Source organism: Canis lupus, chromosome 14 (genome assembly GCF_011100685.1).
Source record: "Canis lupus familiaris isolate Mischka breed German Shepherd chromosome 14, alternate assembly UU_Cfam_GSD_1.0, whole genome shotgun sequence".
NCBI lineage: Eukaryota > Metazoa > Chordata > Mammalia > Carnivora > Canidae > Canis > Canis lupus.
Genome location: NC_049235.1, coordinates 31,178,031 through 31,194,505, shown reverse-complemented (window position 1 = coordinate 31,194,505; position 16,475 = coordinate 31,178,031). Strand labels below are relative to the sequence as shown.

Below are 16,475 nucleotides of genomic sequence, written 5' to 3'. Positions count from 1 at the left end.
TATAAATTATTACAAACTTCTGCAACTCAATAAAAAGAGACAAATAATCCTATTAAAGAATGGGCAAGGGATCTGAATAGATATTGCTCCAAAAAGATACTCAGATAACCAATGGGCACATGAAAAAATGCTTAATATTAGCTGCCAAGGAACTGCAGTGAGATACCAGTTCACACCCTTTGTGATGGCTATAATAAAAATGCAAATGAAAAAAATGCTCAGTATTAGCTGCTATCAAAACTGCAGTGAGATACCACCAATTCACACCCACTGAGGTAGCTATAATAAAAAAGATAAATAATAACAAGTACTGGTGAAGAGGTGGAGAAATTGGAGCCCTCATTAATTGTTGGGGGGTGAATGGCGCAGCCACTCCGGAAACAGGTGGCAATTCCTCCACTGATTAAATATAGAGTTTCTATATGACCGAGCAATCCTAGGGATATACTTAGGAAAAATAAAGCATATGTCAACACAAAAGCTTGCTTATAAATGTTTATAGTGGCATTATCCTTAATAGCCAAAGCTGGAAACAACCCAAATGTCCCTTAACTGACCAGTGGATAAACAAAATGTCATATATCCATACAATGGAATATTTATTCATAAAAAGGAATGAAGTCCTGGTAAGTGCCATAACATGGACAAACCTTGAGAACATTTGCCGAGTGAAAGAAGCCAGTCACTAAAGACTAAATATTATATGATTCCATTTATAGGAGATGTCCAAAATAGGCAAGTCTATAGGTACAGAAATTAGACTAGTGTTTTGCCTAGGACTGGGATAGAGGGTAGGGGCTTGGGGTGGGGGTGTGGTACATAAGAATGACTGATAATGGTATGTGGTTTCTTGTGGGGTTAATAAAAATATTCTAAAATTGATTGTGATGATACTTGTATAACTTCTGCAAATATATTGAGAACCATTTAATTGTATGTATTAAATGGGTGAATTGTATGGTATGTGAGTTATATAGCTCAATAAACCTGTTTAAAAAGAAAAGAAAAAACAAAATTATCAACCTAAAGACCAAAATATTAGACACAGTTTGGAAAGTCTAAGAAAGAAAATAGTGAAATAAACACGAAGAAACTAAGATCATGACTGTAGTTATAAAGGAAATTTTCGTAAGTTTTTTGTTTAAGCCAGGACATATGAAAACTCGTATAAAAGTGGCTTCATAGAAAAATAAAAATGAATATATTCACCTCATATAGAAGCAGAAAAACTGGAATAACTAAGGAAAATTTGTATAAATGTATTTAAATGCTAACCACTTTCTAAAGCTGCAAACCTGAGTTAGCTCTACAAAAACTTCAAGGACTTCTCATTTTACACAAAGTGTACTGTTAGGTCATAAAAAGAAGTTACCCAACTCATTTAATAAAAGTAGCACAACACTAATGCTAAAATAGGAAAAAGCTGAAGAAAACCCCCAATTCAGTTTATAACTCAGTCATAAAAATACTAAGATACTACCAAATTGATCCAATAGGTGTGAAAAGAATAATTACCAAAAAACTTTACCACAAAAAAAAAAAGAATAATTAGATATAATAACCAAGTAAGGTTTCTTCAGAAATGATAGGATGGTTCAGTTTTAGAAAATCTTTCAATGTAATCCATTATATTACAGAATAAAAGAGAAGCAAATATGATCATCTCAACAGATGATAAAATTTAACATCCATTGATGGTAAAAGCACTTAACAGATGAGGATTGAATAGGTTTTGTGTGTGTGTGTGTGTGTGTGTGTGTGTGTGTGTGTTTATAACTTGATAAAAGATAAAGGTTTGTGGAAACCTTTATCCACAAACAATAGCATACTTAATGTTAAAACCTTAGAAGAATGAGGATCAAGACAAGGAGATTCCTGGAGATGCTTTGAGTAAACTGGGGACAGATTTAGCCTCCTTGATGTTTCTTTCTTTTTTTTTTTTTTTTAATTTTTATTTATTTATGATAGTCACAGAGAGAGAGAGAGGCGCAGAGACACAGGCAGAGGGAGAAGCAGGCTCCATGCACCAGGAGCCCGATGTGGGACTCGATCCCGGGTCTCCAGGATCGCGCCCTGGGCCAAAGGCAGGCGCCAAACCGCTGCGCCACCCAGGGATCCCCTCTTGATGTTTCTTGAAGGCAGTACTCCTCTCCCCGAGAGTCTCCTACCTGTATTCTGTTTACCTGGAGCATTCTTCCACTAGTGATTTAAATCCTCTGTGTCTTTGCTCCTTTCAGGAAAGGATTTGTTCAAATGCCACCTGCCCAGAGAGACATTTCTTAACTGTCATTTTAAAAATAATAATCTCCTTTTACTCTCTGGCATTCTGTTTCCCTTTTACTCGACTTTCTTTCTCTATAGCACTTGTATTACTGCCTGCCTTGTAACTTCAATGGAAATTTAAATATCAGGGACTTAGACTGGAGGGGCATGGAATCAGTTCATTGCTACCCACCAATGTCTGACTTATATTAGGCACTCAATAAATGTTTGCTGAATGAATGCTTTAGGTAACGATAGAGAATTGTAATTGGCTAATATTGATAAATTCTTTGATACAAGAATTATAGGAGAGAAGCTTCAATTCTTTTTAGGGTCATTAATATCAAAGGAATTGTAACTGCTTGCTTTTCATATAGTTCAGTGAAGCAGACTTCTTCCAAAGTTGCCTTTGGGAAATGACAAGGAAGCGAGGATTTTTAGTCTTGGTGTTTCATTGAATCTAAGATGCCATAGGTTTTAAGACTCATCCAGATTTCAGAGATATTAAAAAGTGAAGGGGGTGGAGATTGGTGATAATATGTAAGATTCCAGTGTTTATAAAGTACAACTCAATTTCAGATATTAAAGATATTAAATATTAAGATATGAAAATATGAAAATAAAACCCTTATAACTGATGAATTATATATAACACTATGATAATATCTTATGAAACATTTTCTTTCGGCCTTCCTAATTTGAACAGGGATGGACATTAGGTATTTTATTTTTCTAACTGATACTAACTTAGTCTGTTTTTATAACTAGAATATGACATTTTCAATTTAATTTCTTTTAAACATGGGAATATTCTATGTCTAGTAGATTGACAACTTTTTAAATTATACAGTTCCTTCTCTTGGTATATTTATACTGGAAAATATAAAAATACTAGAAAGACTAGATAATTTATAGGATGGTAGCTTTATATCTGTGTAGAACATCAAAATTTATTAATGTTACTTCCTTTTTTCTTTGCCCATTGAAATGCTTCCACAAATAACAAACAGTATTATAAGTAAGATAGTGCATAGTAATCATTGAATTCAAAATGTGTAATTTTTTTTGTTCTTATGACCTATTAAACTAAGAAATAGGAAAGTATATGTGAACCCACTTACTTGAAAAGTTTATATACATTTTATAATATATACAAATATCAAATCATTATGTTGTATACCTGAAACTAATACAATGTTGTATGTATTTGTACCTCAGTAAAGAAAAGAAAAGCTTAGTGTAAACTATCACTTAACACATGTTTGGCTTCTATTACCCAGGATCAACCAACCCAGCACTGAAATTTGATATGAGAAAACATACACTGTGTTATAGACATGACCGAAATAACCAGTTCGGAGATTATACAAATGATTTGATTGGGTTTACTCATTGCCTCTTTAAAAATCTCTCATGGATTGGCTCTAAAAATCAATCCCTGTTAAGATTGCTGGTAAATAAGAAAGAAAAAGAGAAAGAAAGAAAGAAAGAAAGAAAGAAAGAAAGAAAGAAAGAAAGAAAGAAAGAAAGAAAGAAAGAAAGAAAGAAAGAAAGAAAGAAAGAAAATTAAGAAAAAAAAAAAGAGGAAACAGTATCAGGAAGCAGGGAGGCAGACAGGTAAATGGACAGAAGCGATCAATACAGAGGACAGTTAAAACACAAGCAGACATAAATAAATGAGGACACTTTGCAATGTAACATCCAAAAATTTTGCACATCTTAATTCTTAAGCATCTTTTCACATTGTGTTGAAAGCTGCTTTAGATTTATATGTGTGTGTATGTATGTGTATATATATATATACACATACATACAGACACACACACACACACACACACACACATATGGCAGTACTACAGTGTCAGGCTATTCACTCAGAACTAGATAACCTTTCCTTGTAGGATGAAATTGCTGTGTGATTAACTGCCCACCTGCCTGTACCGTGTCCTTCCTTCCCACTCCCCCCACCCATGCTGCATGCTAGCTTCTAACATTCAGATTATCGCATCCTTCAGGGGCTACCACCCTAGTCCTGTTCTGAATACATTTTTGCCTTATTCAAAAGGTAATAACCATAGAGTTCATTCCCACTTCCTCAAAGCTGCCTCTGTAGTAAGATCCTGATTACCTATATCCACCCAAGCCACTCCTAACCTTGAAATACCTCATCCTTGTATATACTTGTGTAAAGGGAGTCTTAACATTATAATCTTATTAATGTTTTATTACTCTTAAGAAACATTGACTACTACTGAGATATCTCCTGGAGAGCCACTTGAAAGGTTCCAGCCTTTCTATAATTCTCACATTAGTAGTTCTTCAAGAATATTGATGGCTTATGTTCATAATAATAGTGTGGAGTCATAAAGAATAATTCAAAGTATTTTAACATTCAGAGACTTACTACAGCAAGAGATTCTATGTTTTGGAGTGTGTTTTTTTTTTTTTTTTAATGAAAAACAGCTTTGAGATTGTAGCATTTATATAGTTTATCCTGGTTTACTTTGGAAATTCACTTATAGAGAACAGCTTGTTCATTTATCTACCAAATAGTGTCAGATACCCAGAACAAATAAGGTTGGATGTTACACTGTATATGCACAAAACATATGAAGACTAAACAAGGTAGTGTAAATACCACCATTTCTCATATTTATATAATCACATGTATGACCAAATCATATATATAATTAAAATATATATGTGGTTTGGGGATCATTGTTTTAATTTAATTTAATGTACATTAATTTAATATACATTTCCTGCGTCTTGTTTTTCTCATTGGCAGTAGTAATTTATGGAAATTTTCCCAGTTCAATAGAGACAGATGCATTCAGTCAATAGCTTCACAGTATTCCATGTTGTGGATATAACATGCTTCATTCAACTTTCTCTTTGATAGGCATTCTAATTGTTTTGAGGGTTTTTTAAAAAAAAAAATTATGTATTTGTATCTGTTGGTTCATCTGTTTTCCCAGGAACTAAATATATGTGATAGAGATGAGAGCCCTGATGATCTAGATTTGGTCCCTGCCTGGCCATTTTACTGGTTATGTGAGGTTGAGCAAGTCTCTAAATCTGTTTGCTAACCCATGAAAAAAAATCAGTAACAAAACCATTGATTTTCCTCAGCAGTTTATGGAAGATCCAAGTGAGGAATCAATATAAAAGTACTTAACAGATTATAAAGATGAATTTATTAATTCATATTCTTTTTATGTTTTTAATTTAATTGCAGGAGCTGTTTATAGGGGAAGAGGTGAATAAGTAAAATTAATACTTTTTTTCCTTTCTGTTAAAGAATGGAATGACCCCTCTAATGCATGCTGCATATAAAGGAAAACTTGATATGTGCAAATTACTTTTACGACATGGAGCTGATGTAAATTGTCATCAACACGAACATGGATACACAGCCCTCATGTTTGCTGCACTTTCTGGTGAAGTTTTAACATTTATTCTGATATATTAATTTTAGTCACCCATTCTAATTTGTTATAAGTACATGAATACTTTTAAAGTAAATGTTTATTTAGTAATTTTAAGATCAGTTCTTATAGAAAAGGTAGGAATTGGTTTTTGAAAAGTTATAATGTGTGAAATATGTTATATAGTTAATTTGGTGTTATATTTCTTTATGTATTTAAATTACCTGATTGTATTGACAATTTATTTTGTGTAGAGTTAAGGAGTTGGATCATTATTCTTTCAGGTTAGTTATATCGATGCTCTGTATCTTTGTATTTTGAAGTAATTTGAAAACTTCTTTGTTGTTCTCTTAAGAAAATAGCTGCTATGATAGACCTCTTTGCTTCACTTAGATTTATGTACTAAATTATGCTGATCTAATCAGAAACTCACTCTTGTTGCTTATGATTTTGAATAAAGACAACTGGGAAATATTTAAAATTAAGTGGAGTTAATCTGTAATTGTACATTTTTTAAAGAAAATTAAGATGTAATAGAATATTCTCACACTTTAAAAACAGTAATGTGTATTTTTATAAGCCTGGAACAGGAAAGCATTTCTGAGTATGATATATAAATATATAATTCAAAAAGGACAAAATTGAGTGCCTCGGTGGCTCAGTCTGTTAAGCATCTGCCTTCGGCTCAGGTCATGATCCCTGGGGTCCTGTGATCTAGTTCCACATTAAGCTCCTTCCTCAGCGAGGAGTCTGCTTCTCCCTCTGCCCTTCCTCCTGCTTGTGCTCTCTCTCATGCTCTCTTAAATAAATAAATACAAATCTTTAAAAAAAAAAAAAAAAAAAAAAAAGAACATTGACCAATTTGATTATATATAATCTTAACATTTCCAAATATAGAATATGCCATATATAGAGTAAAATACAAGTGAAAAACTAAGGAAAATATTTATTTCATGTCTTATGGGGTTATATCAGTATATATTAGGAGTTCTCATAAATCATATAGAAACAAGTCCTGCAATAGAAAATTGGATCAAAAGTTGAGTAGAGAGCAAAAGAAATACAACTGGCTAATAAGCATATAAGACATTTTCACTAATAAGCAAAGTAATGCAAATTAGAAGAATAAATGGTCGTTTGTCACTTACTGTATTGGCAGAGATTAAGAAAGAGTGATAATATCCAGCACTGGCATAGGGACTTCTCTGTACCATTTTGGGATATGCACATTAGCCCAACCTTACTGGAAGTCAGCCTAGCAAAATGCATTTAAAATATGCATAACTTTGATTCTGCAGTGTTTTCTAGGAACTGTTCCTAAGGAAATCATAGTTTGAACTTGCAAAAATTAATGGAAAATGCTGGCCACTGAGTATAGTTTATAATAGCAAAATATCTGTAATGATTACATTAGTAATAGAATGCAAATAGAATAAAGGCAAATGGATGTTTAGAGAGAAAAGAATATAGAAAAATAGACCATCACCTGTTAAATCATTATTCCAGGGCCTGTGGGTATGAGGGTTGGGATGGGTTAGTAGATACTAAGTTGAGACTTCATTTTATCTCTCTTTATTGTTGATACTTTTTGTTTTGACTTTACACTAAGCATTATATTTAAGAAACATATATATATTTATATATATATATTTTTTTTTTTGTTAGCAGAAAGTGATAATTCTATCCTATTTTTGTATTGCCTGAAAGGGCTTTATAAAAAATTAGGTTAATTTTTATGAGGATTTTTATATTATTTTCCTCTATTGTAGTTATGATGTTTTAAAAAATGAAAATATTCACAAGATAGAAACCTAAAACTAAATGGAGAAAAAGGTACAGGTAAATTAGAAGAGGGTATTTGAATTATTCATTCCTTAATATTAACTGATATGTTCCTTTTTAACGTCAGGTAACAAAGACATCACGTGGGTAATGTTGGAAGCTGGTGCTGAGACAGATGTTGTAAACTCTGTAGGAAGAACAGCAGCTCAGATGGCAGCCTTTGTGGGTGAGTTTTTATGGCAATTTTAAGTTGTATCCAAAGTGTCCTCCATGAAAAAATATCATTTTGCTTCTCAAAGTGCAAATGCTGTCATGTTTATTATTTATTTATTTATTTATTTATTTATTTATTTATTTATTTAATTCACGAGAGACAGAGACAGATAGAGGCAGAGACACAGGCAGAGAGAGAAGCAGGCTCTATGCCCGGAGCCCTATGTGGGACTCGATCCCAGGTCTCCAGGATCACACCCTGGGCTGAAGGTGGCGCTAAACCACTGAGCCACCAGGGCTGCCCTGTTTATTTTTTAAAAAGAAAAATGTTTACAGTTTACTAGGGTTTATCTAACTTAGTAAACTATCCAGTGACACTTTGGAGAAAATGAGAAAGCTATTTTGAATTTCTACTTCATGAAATACAAAGAATAATGGGACCATTTTAGTTGTAGTTAAATGCTTTGAATGAGTATCTTTTATTTCTTTTTTTTTCTTTTATTTCTTTAAGGGAAGTAGTTTAATCTAAAGTCAAGAACATGAACTGTGAAGTCATTAATCCTCAATTGAAATTCCAGTTATGCCACTCAGTAACAGGTTACTTAATTATTCTAAACTTCACTTTCCTCATCGTATCTTGGTTCATGGTTATTGAAAAGATTAAATGAGATGCTGACCTAAGGAGCTTTACCGGTACCACTGAATGGATGCCATCAATTACTGTTCCTAATAAAAATTTCAACAGTACAATTTTTTTCATAGGAAGGAACATTAACAATAATATATAGCCACTTCATTATCATCCTCATCAAGCGCAAACACTTATTGTGTGTGCCTAGTATTTCTTGGTATATTAATCCTTTTACTGGGCATAATATGAGAGGTTTAAAGAAAGTGGCATGAATATCTGATCATTGTTATTTTGGTCCCATTGAGTTGGCAGTTAAGGACGATGGCCCATAAATGGAGAAGCAGATATATAAATATCTGATTTGTTGAGAATGCAGCAAGTGGGCTTTTGTGAGACTAATAAATTGTTAAACAAATACTTAATGTTCATAGTCTACACACCAAGCATCACTTTAGGTACTTTGGTTACAGTGGTGTTCATAGCAGTTAGAGGCTAACAGCAGTGACAAGCATTGTAGAAATATACTTCAAGGGAAAACTTAAGAGTTTCATAGAAATAGACCAAAGAGAGGGATCTTTTATCCTATTCCAAGGGGGTTTCGAGAGAAATTACATTTAAGTTGAGATCTAGTGGGAATTAGTCTGATATAGGAAGCATTAACCAAATATTTTGTTTAATTTTGTTATTAAATTATTTGAAAACTACTAGATGGTAGCTAATGGTAGCTACCAGTGTATAAGTCAGATAGTCACTGAGTCACTGTATGACACCTCTGTCAGAGCAAATATTATTTTATCTCAATTTTAGGAGGATTTGAGAAGAGTATAGTTTTTCAGTACAAACTTCAGAGGAATAATATTTATTTGCCACAATTAAGGGTGCTCTGGTTGTCCCTAACTCACCTCCAAGCTAATTTTGAGGGTGTCAGTACAAGAGGAAAATAAGACTAATCTGGGAATCTTGATTCTCATATTTTAGTTCATGTCTGCTGCTAAATCATTACAAGATCATAGGCAAATCCATTCCCCTCCAGAGACCTCCATTTTCTGACCTGTGCCATGATGCTCAACAATTAGATCAAAGAAAGTTCTACCTAACTCTGTAAGTTTTCATTATTTCACAATGTAGCAAAACAGAGCTCAGACAGAGATTTGCTGACTATCCTCAGATCACAGGGCTAGAAATGGAGGAGCCTATTTTTCCAAAATAAATCCAATGCTCTTTTCCTTTTATTTTTCTTAACACTACTATATCCATAAAAATCTAAGGTAGAAATTGGCCACAATCCCATCTTAAAATGAAAGAACTAAGAATGATGTTTTCATTCCATTTTAATCTGTATAGATTAATTTCATGGACAAAAATTAAACTCTTTGATTGACATATTTTCCATTATGGTTACTCTTTTTAAAAAGTCATTGTCCCCTTTTATTGCCCTCCAGCAGAAAGGTTTACATAAATATGTGCACACATGTGCAGGATTTTTATCTTTTAAAAAATTTTATCTTTTAAAGATTTATCATACAAATATATTCCCTGTAACTTGTTTCCTTCACTGACCAGTATGCCTTGAAAGTCCCTCTCATCATCTCTGTAGCTCTCAATTCAGTGATGCCAGCAGCTACATAATATTCTCTGATACAGGTGCCCAGAGTTCATTTAGCTCTCCCCTATCGCTAAATTTTACAGGTTATTTTTTTAAGATTATATTTATTTATTTAAGAGAGAGAGAAAGCATGTGTGAGTGGGGAGTAGAGGAAGAGGGACAGGCAGACTTGCCACTGAGCACAGAGCTGGACGGAAGGCTCAATCCCATGACCCCAAGACCACAACCTAAGCCGAAATCAAGAGCCAGATGCCCAGCTGACAATTTTTTAAAAATCACTTCACAATGAATAAAGTAATAATGATCCTTGATCTTCCATTTTTACATGGTGATGCTTTAATATGTGCAACACATTGTCGGAAGTACATGCAACACATTCTCAGAAGTACAATGACTCAAACACAGGGTCTGAATATATTTAATTTTAGTATAAGTCTTTATTGCTTTCCAAGAGGACATAGCAATTCACATTCCTATTAATGTCTTCATCAGAACTGGGTGTTTTCACTCTTTCATTTTTGCCAATCTAATAGCTGCAAAGATGCTACATTGTGAATGTACTTTCCCCTTATTATTCATGAAATTCAGCTGCTTTTGTTGTTGGTCATCTGTACTTTTCTGTGGGTGGCTGCTCATACTCATTACTTATTTTTTCTTTGGGTTGTCTTTTTTCGTATTGCTTTGAGGAGCTTTATGTGTATTATGGATGCTTTCTTTTTTTTAATATTTTATTTATTTATTCATGAGAGACAGAGAGAGGCAGAGACATAAGCAGAGGGAGGAGAAGCAGGCTCCATGCAGGAGCCCAATGCGGAACTCGATCCCAGAACTCTTGGATCATGTCCTAAGCTGAAGGCAGATGCTCAACTGCCGAGCCAGCCAGGGATCCCTGGATGCTAACTTCTTATCAAATGTGTTTCAAATAGTTCATTTTTATAGCTTCCATGTTTCTTGTCTTGACAAAAGAGTTTTTGAGTATGGGTTAGATAAGTATTCTCCTAAATATCCTTCAGATTATGTGTATGTGTGTTTTCAAGATTTAATTTTTTAAAGTTCATTTCCCCCTGGATATTTAGTTAATTGTGAAGTACCACTTACGAAACCACTCAACATTTTCCCACTGAAAATGAAATACCACTTTTGTGGTTCGTTAAATTCTCTTATATGTGGTATCTATTTCTGGATCCCATATTCTCTTCCATGGGGCTGCTTGTCATTTTCTATATTAATACCACGTTGTCTGATCACATTGACTTTATTTTTTTTAATTTTTATTTTTTAAAGATTTTATTTATTTATTCACGATAGCCATGAGAGAGAGGCAGAGACACAGGCAGAGGGAGAAGCAGGCTCCATGCAGGGAGCCTGATGCGGGACTCGATCCCGGGACTTCAGGATCGCACCCTGGGCCAAAGGCAGGCACTAAACCGCTGAGCCACCCAGGGATCCCCCTTGATCACATTGACTTTAAAATGTTCCCTTCAGTTATTTCTCTTTGAATACTTTCCTCCTTCATTGTTTCCCCTGTTTTTTTGTTTTTGTTGTTTGTTCTTATTGGACTTTCATTAAATGGTTATGTAATTATTGGCAGAGAATTGACAACTCTATGATAAGATATCCTATTCAATTGCATGGTATACCTATACATATATTTTGTTTGTTTGTTTCTTTTACTTGTTTTTGGTCCTTTGGTCATATTCATCAGATTCCCTTCACATATGTTCTTTCTTTTAAATAAAACTACATTCTTTTAAAGTTTATTTCTAAATAGCTGATAGTTATTGCTCATGTTGTAAGGAGAATTCCCCCCACTACTTCCACACTGTCATTTCTAGCTGGTTACAGGTAATAAGGAGAAAGCTATGGATTTCTGTTTTTTTCTTGTCATTTTTATTAGAATCTCAATTTCTTTTTTTTGTTGTTTATATATTTTTTAATTGGAGTTTATTTCTATTTGAATTAGCTCCAGGCTTCCAAGTAAGAAGAAATAATAGTGAAAATTGGCATATCTGGTTTTTTCTCCTATTTTTAATAGAAGTATTTTTAGCTCTTTATTTTTTATGATATTGCTATTGTTTTTAGATTGCTGAATGCCACTCTTTGTCTTGTTTTAGTTTTTATTTCTACTTTTTCTGATAGACTGTTCTTTTCTCTCTCTCTTTTTTAGATTTTGTTTAAATTCACGATAACATGTAGTGTATTACTTGCTTTAGGGATAGAATTTAGCAATTCATCAATTGCAAATAACATCCATCAAGTGCTCATCACCCAAATTACCCTGCCCGCTCACCCATTCCAGAGTGGCTGCACCAATTTACATGTTGTAGCCATTCTTGATTCCTTTTTGAGTTTTTGCATTTATCAATAATCTCTTTGCCCATCTCTTTATTTTCAATCTTTATTATTTCATTTTAGTAGGGTAACTACTGCTATACTCCTATGTTTATAAACCCGTGTAGGTGTGCTCTGTTCTCTAACCCAAAATGATAGTCTCTGGTTTTTAACAGATATTTAGCTTATGTGTATATAGGATTACTGATAAACTTGATTGCATTCCTCCTCTTTTACCTTATTTTTTTTTGCTTGTGCTTGCGTGTAGTGTGTGTGTGTGTTTCCTTAACATGGCTGGCCTGGTCATATCAGAGTACATCTTTTTCTTCTTTTATTAATTTGAAAGGTCAAGAATGCTTTCCCATTCCACTAATGCTTATCTCCTATTCACAGTACTCCTAATTAAACCCGTATTTGTCACTTCCTTGAAAGCAAGAACAAAACTATCCCCATGGCCCACCCCCAAGGCACTGCATTTGCCTATTTAGCAGTTCTAACATGAGAAAATCCTCCTAAGTCATGTATTTCTCCACAATTTCTGTTTTTGCCTTGTCAGACAACACGCCTTTCCTTTCTTCTTCCACCACTGCTACCAGCTGTGGACTTTGCTGAGAGAGTTTAGTATTTTTAGTATCAAAATGTTATTAGACTGTCATTCGCCATGAGTTACTTCTCTTTCACTAATCCTCACGATCAACACAATAATTTCTGAGTCGTGTTGCTGCCACCCATTATTCGGGTTAACCATCTCTGCTGCTAACGGCTGGTGTGCTCCATTCCCCCACCATCTTCAGCTCTCTGTTCCCATTTAGGTTTGGGTTACAGGACCTTCTCAGATTGAATATGGTTGGAATATGGTTTGGAACCTATCATAACCGAAATTACTTTTCTCTCTGGAATGGGAGCTGTACCAGGGCTAGTTTCATGGTCCTTGTATCTGTTCTGTTCCTCAGTCATATATAGAAGTTACTTCATGCTTTTGTAAATGTTTGGAAATGAGAATTTATTTTCCTTTGTAAACTTTCCATTTCTCATTCTGGAAGGGTGTTTCAATTTCAGTTTATCCTAAAAAATAAAAAAATTTTTACTAAGATGTGTTTAGTTGTGTGTGTGCGTGTTCTCATTAATCCTGCCCAGGACCAACTCAGTGAGCCCATTCAGTCAGGAAGACTCAAGTCTAGAGAAGGTAATACTGGCCCCAGATGATACACTGACCGCCCACCGTCCTGCCCAGCATTTATTTTCTGTAATAATAGTACTATTTTATTTGTATTTATTCAGAATTAAGTAATTTAATTTAACACCAGTAAAACTAAATATTTAATTGTTTCAATTATAAACACAAATGTAAATTAAGTTAAAGTTTATGAACTTTAAATATATATCACTCTAATAACATTAATTGTTAGCAGATTAGTTAAAATAAAATATTAAGATAATCTAAGCATTATCTAAAATGTAAAAAAGATTAACCCTGAAGTTAAGTAAAAATAAAGTAATATTATGTTGTCCTTCTTACAAAAGAGACTTCTAGTCCAATGATAGTGTCATTGTTATATAGCCAGTATTTTTACGTACAAATATTGCCAACTGTTCATGGGGATTTTCCTGACTATATTAGTGGAGAGATTGACAAGAAAATATAGCAACAAGCTTAATCCATATTTCCCCCCATTTCCTTTACTTTCAGCTCTTTCTCTATTGATTTTGATTTTTTGTAGGAGCTATTTTATTTTTTTAATTGAATTTAATTTTATTTAAATTCAAGTAACATATAGTATATTATTAGTTTCAGAGGTAGAGTTCAGTGATTCATCAGTTATATGTAACACCCGGTGCTCGTTACATACATGCCCTCCTTAATGCCCATCATCCAGTTACCCCATCCCTTCACTCCCTTTTTAGTAGTGATTTTAGAACGCTTTTTAAAATTATTATTATTAAATAGCATCACACATCTGCTAATGGAAGCTGGATATAGGTTGTGTTTTAAGAAAACAATGTAGTCTGTCTTCATCTCTCGTTCCTTCCTGTACAGTTACAAATTCCCACACACAGGGACCTGTGTTAATTTTGATGCTGTCATGTTCATTTCCTGCTTATAGTAGGGGATTTGCTTGATTCTAAGTGTCTTTCCCTTTATGAACATTATGGAGGTGGAGATGATTGTTTGCCTAACAGAGCATCTCATATTTTTAACGTATGCTATTACTGTTTGACTTCTCAAGATACATATGTTGGAGCTTTCTGATCAATTTAAAAAAAGGAAAGGCAAAAAGGAAGAACAAACAAACCAACCTGGTGTTTCGGTACTTAAGAACAGCATTGAATACCAAAAACGAGATTGTGATCACCACTAAAATTTCCCTTCACATGAGGGACATATTTTTCTATCATTTGTTTAATTATTAATTCCCTATCCATTTCTCTTTTTCTCTCAGGGATTTCTATTATTTTTCACCTTTACATTTCCTGGATCCTCCCTACAGCTCTCATCTCTTCCATAATAATTTATTTCCATTTCCTCATTTTTCTCTGTTTTGAGATATTACATCTACTCCATCTTCAACATTACTATTCTAGTCTTCAGTAGTAACCTGGATTACCTCTTTCAGTTTGTCTGTTAATTTTATTTTAATTTTTTTTTGTCTATTTTAAATTTTCGAATCTTTCTGTAGTCCACGAAACTTTACATTTTGTAATTGGTCTACTTAATTTCAGTGTTCTAATTTGGTGATACGGCTGTGGTTCGGTTGTGGTTGTGGTCCATGTTGTAAGTATACTTCCCACCACAGAAGCCATCTGTTGGAGGCAATGCATAGTCTTCTGTGATGCTGGATCCCCTTGGGTACTTTGCTCTATATCTTCTAGGCAGCCAGGTAGAGCTGACATAATTATGGAGTAGTGAAGGGAAGGGCCACTGTCTCTACACCTGTGGGCCCAGGGTCAGCAAATCAGTAGATATTTTGCCCTCACTGAGACACAAGTGGGAAACTGCTGTACTCTATGAAATCCCAGGCAAGCAGGGCTCTCTACCAGCCTCAAGTACCCCAGTCCACCCTGTCTGCAGTGCAATCCCCCTGCAGATCACCTTTGTCAGCTGGATCAAGCAGACACTCCTAAGACTATGCACAAGTGGTTAGGGACCACACAGGCCACCCAACTCTCTGGGAGCCCCAGTGCCTGAACCTACTTCCCAGGACTCTCTGCTGCTGGGAGGCAGGTTCCTTTGCCTTCTGCAGGCAGAAAAGAGGAAGAAGTCTCTCCTCCAAAGATCCCAAAAGCCTGCACCTGTGAAAGTGCCTTGCAGGTTCGGCCTGCTTGTCCTAGAGTGGCCACTTCCTTGCCCCAGAGAGTTAGTGGTGAGGGAGCTGGAGATGGGGAAGTGACAGGAATACACATTCAGGCCACCAGCTTTTCCATAGACAGTTTTGCTTTCATAGAACCAGTTTTACCTCTAGAGATGGCTTAGACAAGTGGCATAGGGATCTTTAAGAAGCCATACTGTGAATTCCAAGCTTATGCCAGCAAAACTTTTTCTCTAATTCATTTTATATATATATATTTTTAAATTTATGATAGAGAGAGAGACAGAGAGGCAGAGACACAGGCAGAGGGAGAAGCAGGCTCCATGCACCGGGAGCCTGACGTGGGATTCGATCCAGGGTCTCCCGGATCGCGCCCTGGGCCAAAGGCAGGCGCCAAACCGCTGCGCCACCCAGGGATCCCTCTAATTCATTTTACAAAGAGACCAAGCTTTTCTCAAATTTGGGGAGATGAGTATATTGTTGTTATTATTATTATTATTAACTTTTTATAGAATAAATTTATATTTTGTGTAAAGAAAGCTAGATGTGATTAGGAAAGAATGACCATTTCTGTAAGGGTGTAAGAAGATACATTTAAATTTAATTGAAAACAAGCAACTTATATCAAATATTTAGGGTCAATTATAAATTGAAATCCATTTTTTTGTATCCACATAATCTTCATATGTACTATAGATTCTGTGTCTTTAAAAGGGAATTATGTTTTGGACTTCACAAAGCATGCTTATAAATGTTCCTCAAAACATTTTGCCCCTCCTTCTCCTCTTCTACTCTCTTTTCTTGAAAATTAAAGACGTTGATGCATGTTTACTTCATGAGAATACAGCAACATAAATAATAAAAAAATGGAAAATGTCACATTTTGAATAATAAAATAACAAATTTCCTGTTTT

The 16,475-nt window shown here is 34.5% G+C and overlaps 1 protein-coding gene across 2 annotated transcripts in view; it reads left to right on the top strand.

Annotated features, from left to right (window-relative positions):
- ANKMY2 (ankyrin repeat and MYND domain containing 2) overlaps positions 1-16,475 on the top strand; it is a 36,582-nt gene that overhangs the window by 7,015 nt on the left and 13,092 nt on the right. For both annotated transcript variants that reach the window (XM_038556991.1, XM_038556992.1), the window contains exons 3-4: positions 5,564-5,702; positions 7,600-7,698. In XM_038556991.1, coding sequence (XP_038412919.1) covers positions 5,564-5,702; positions 7,600-7,698 — 238 coding nt within the window. The remainder of the gene's footprint in view (positions 1-5,563; positions 5,703-7,599; positions 7,699-16,475) is intronic.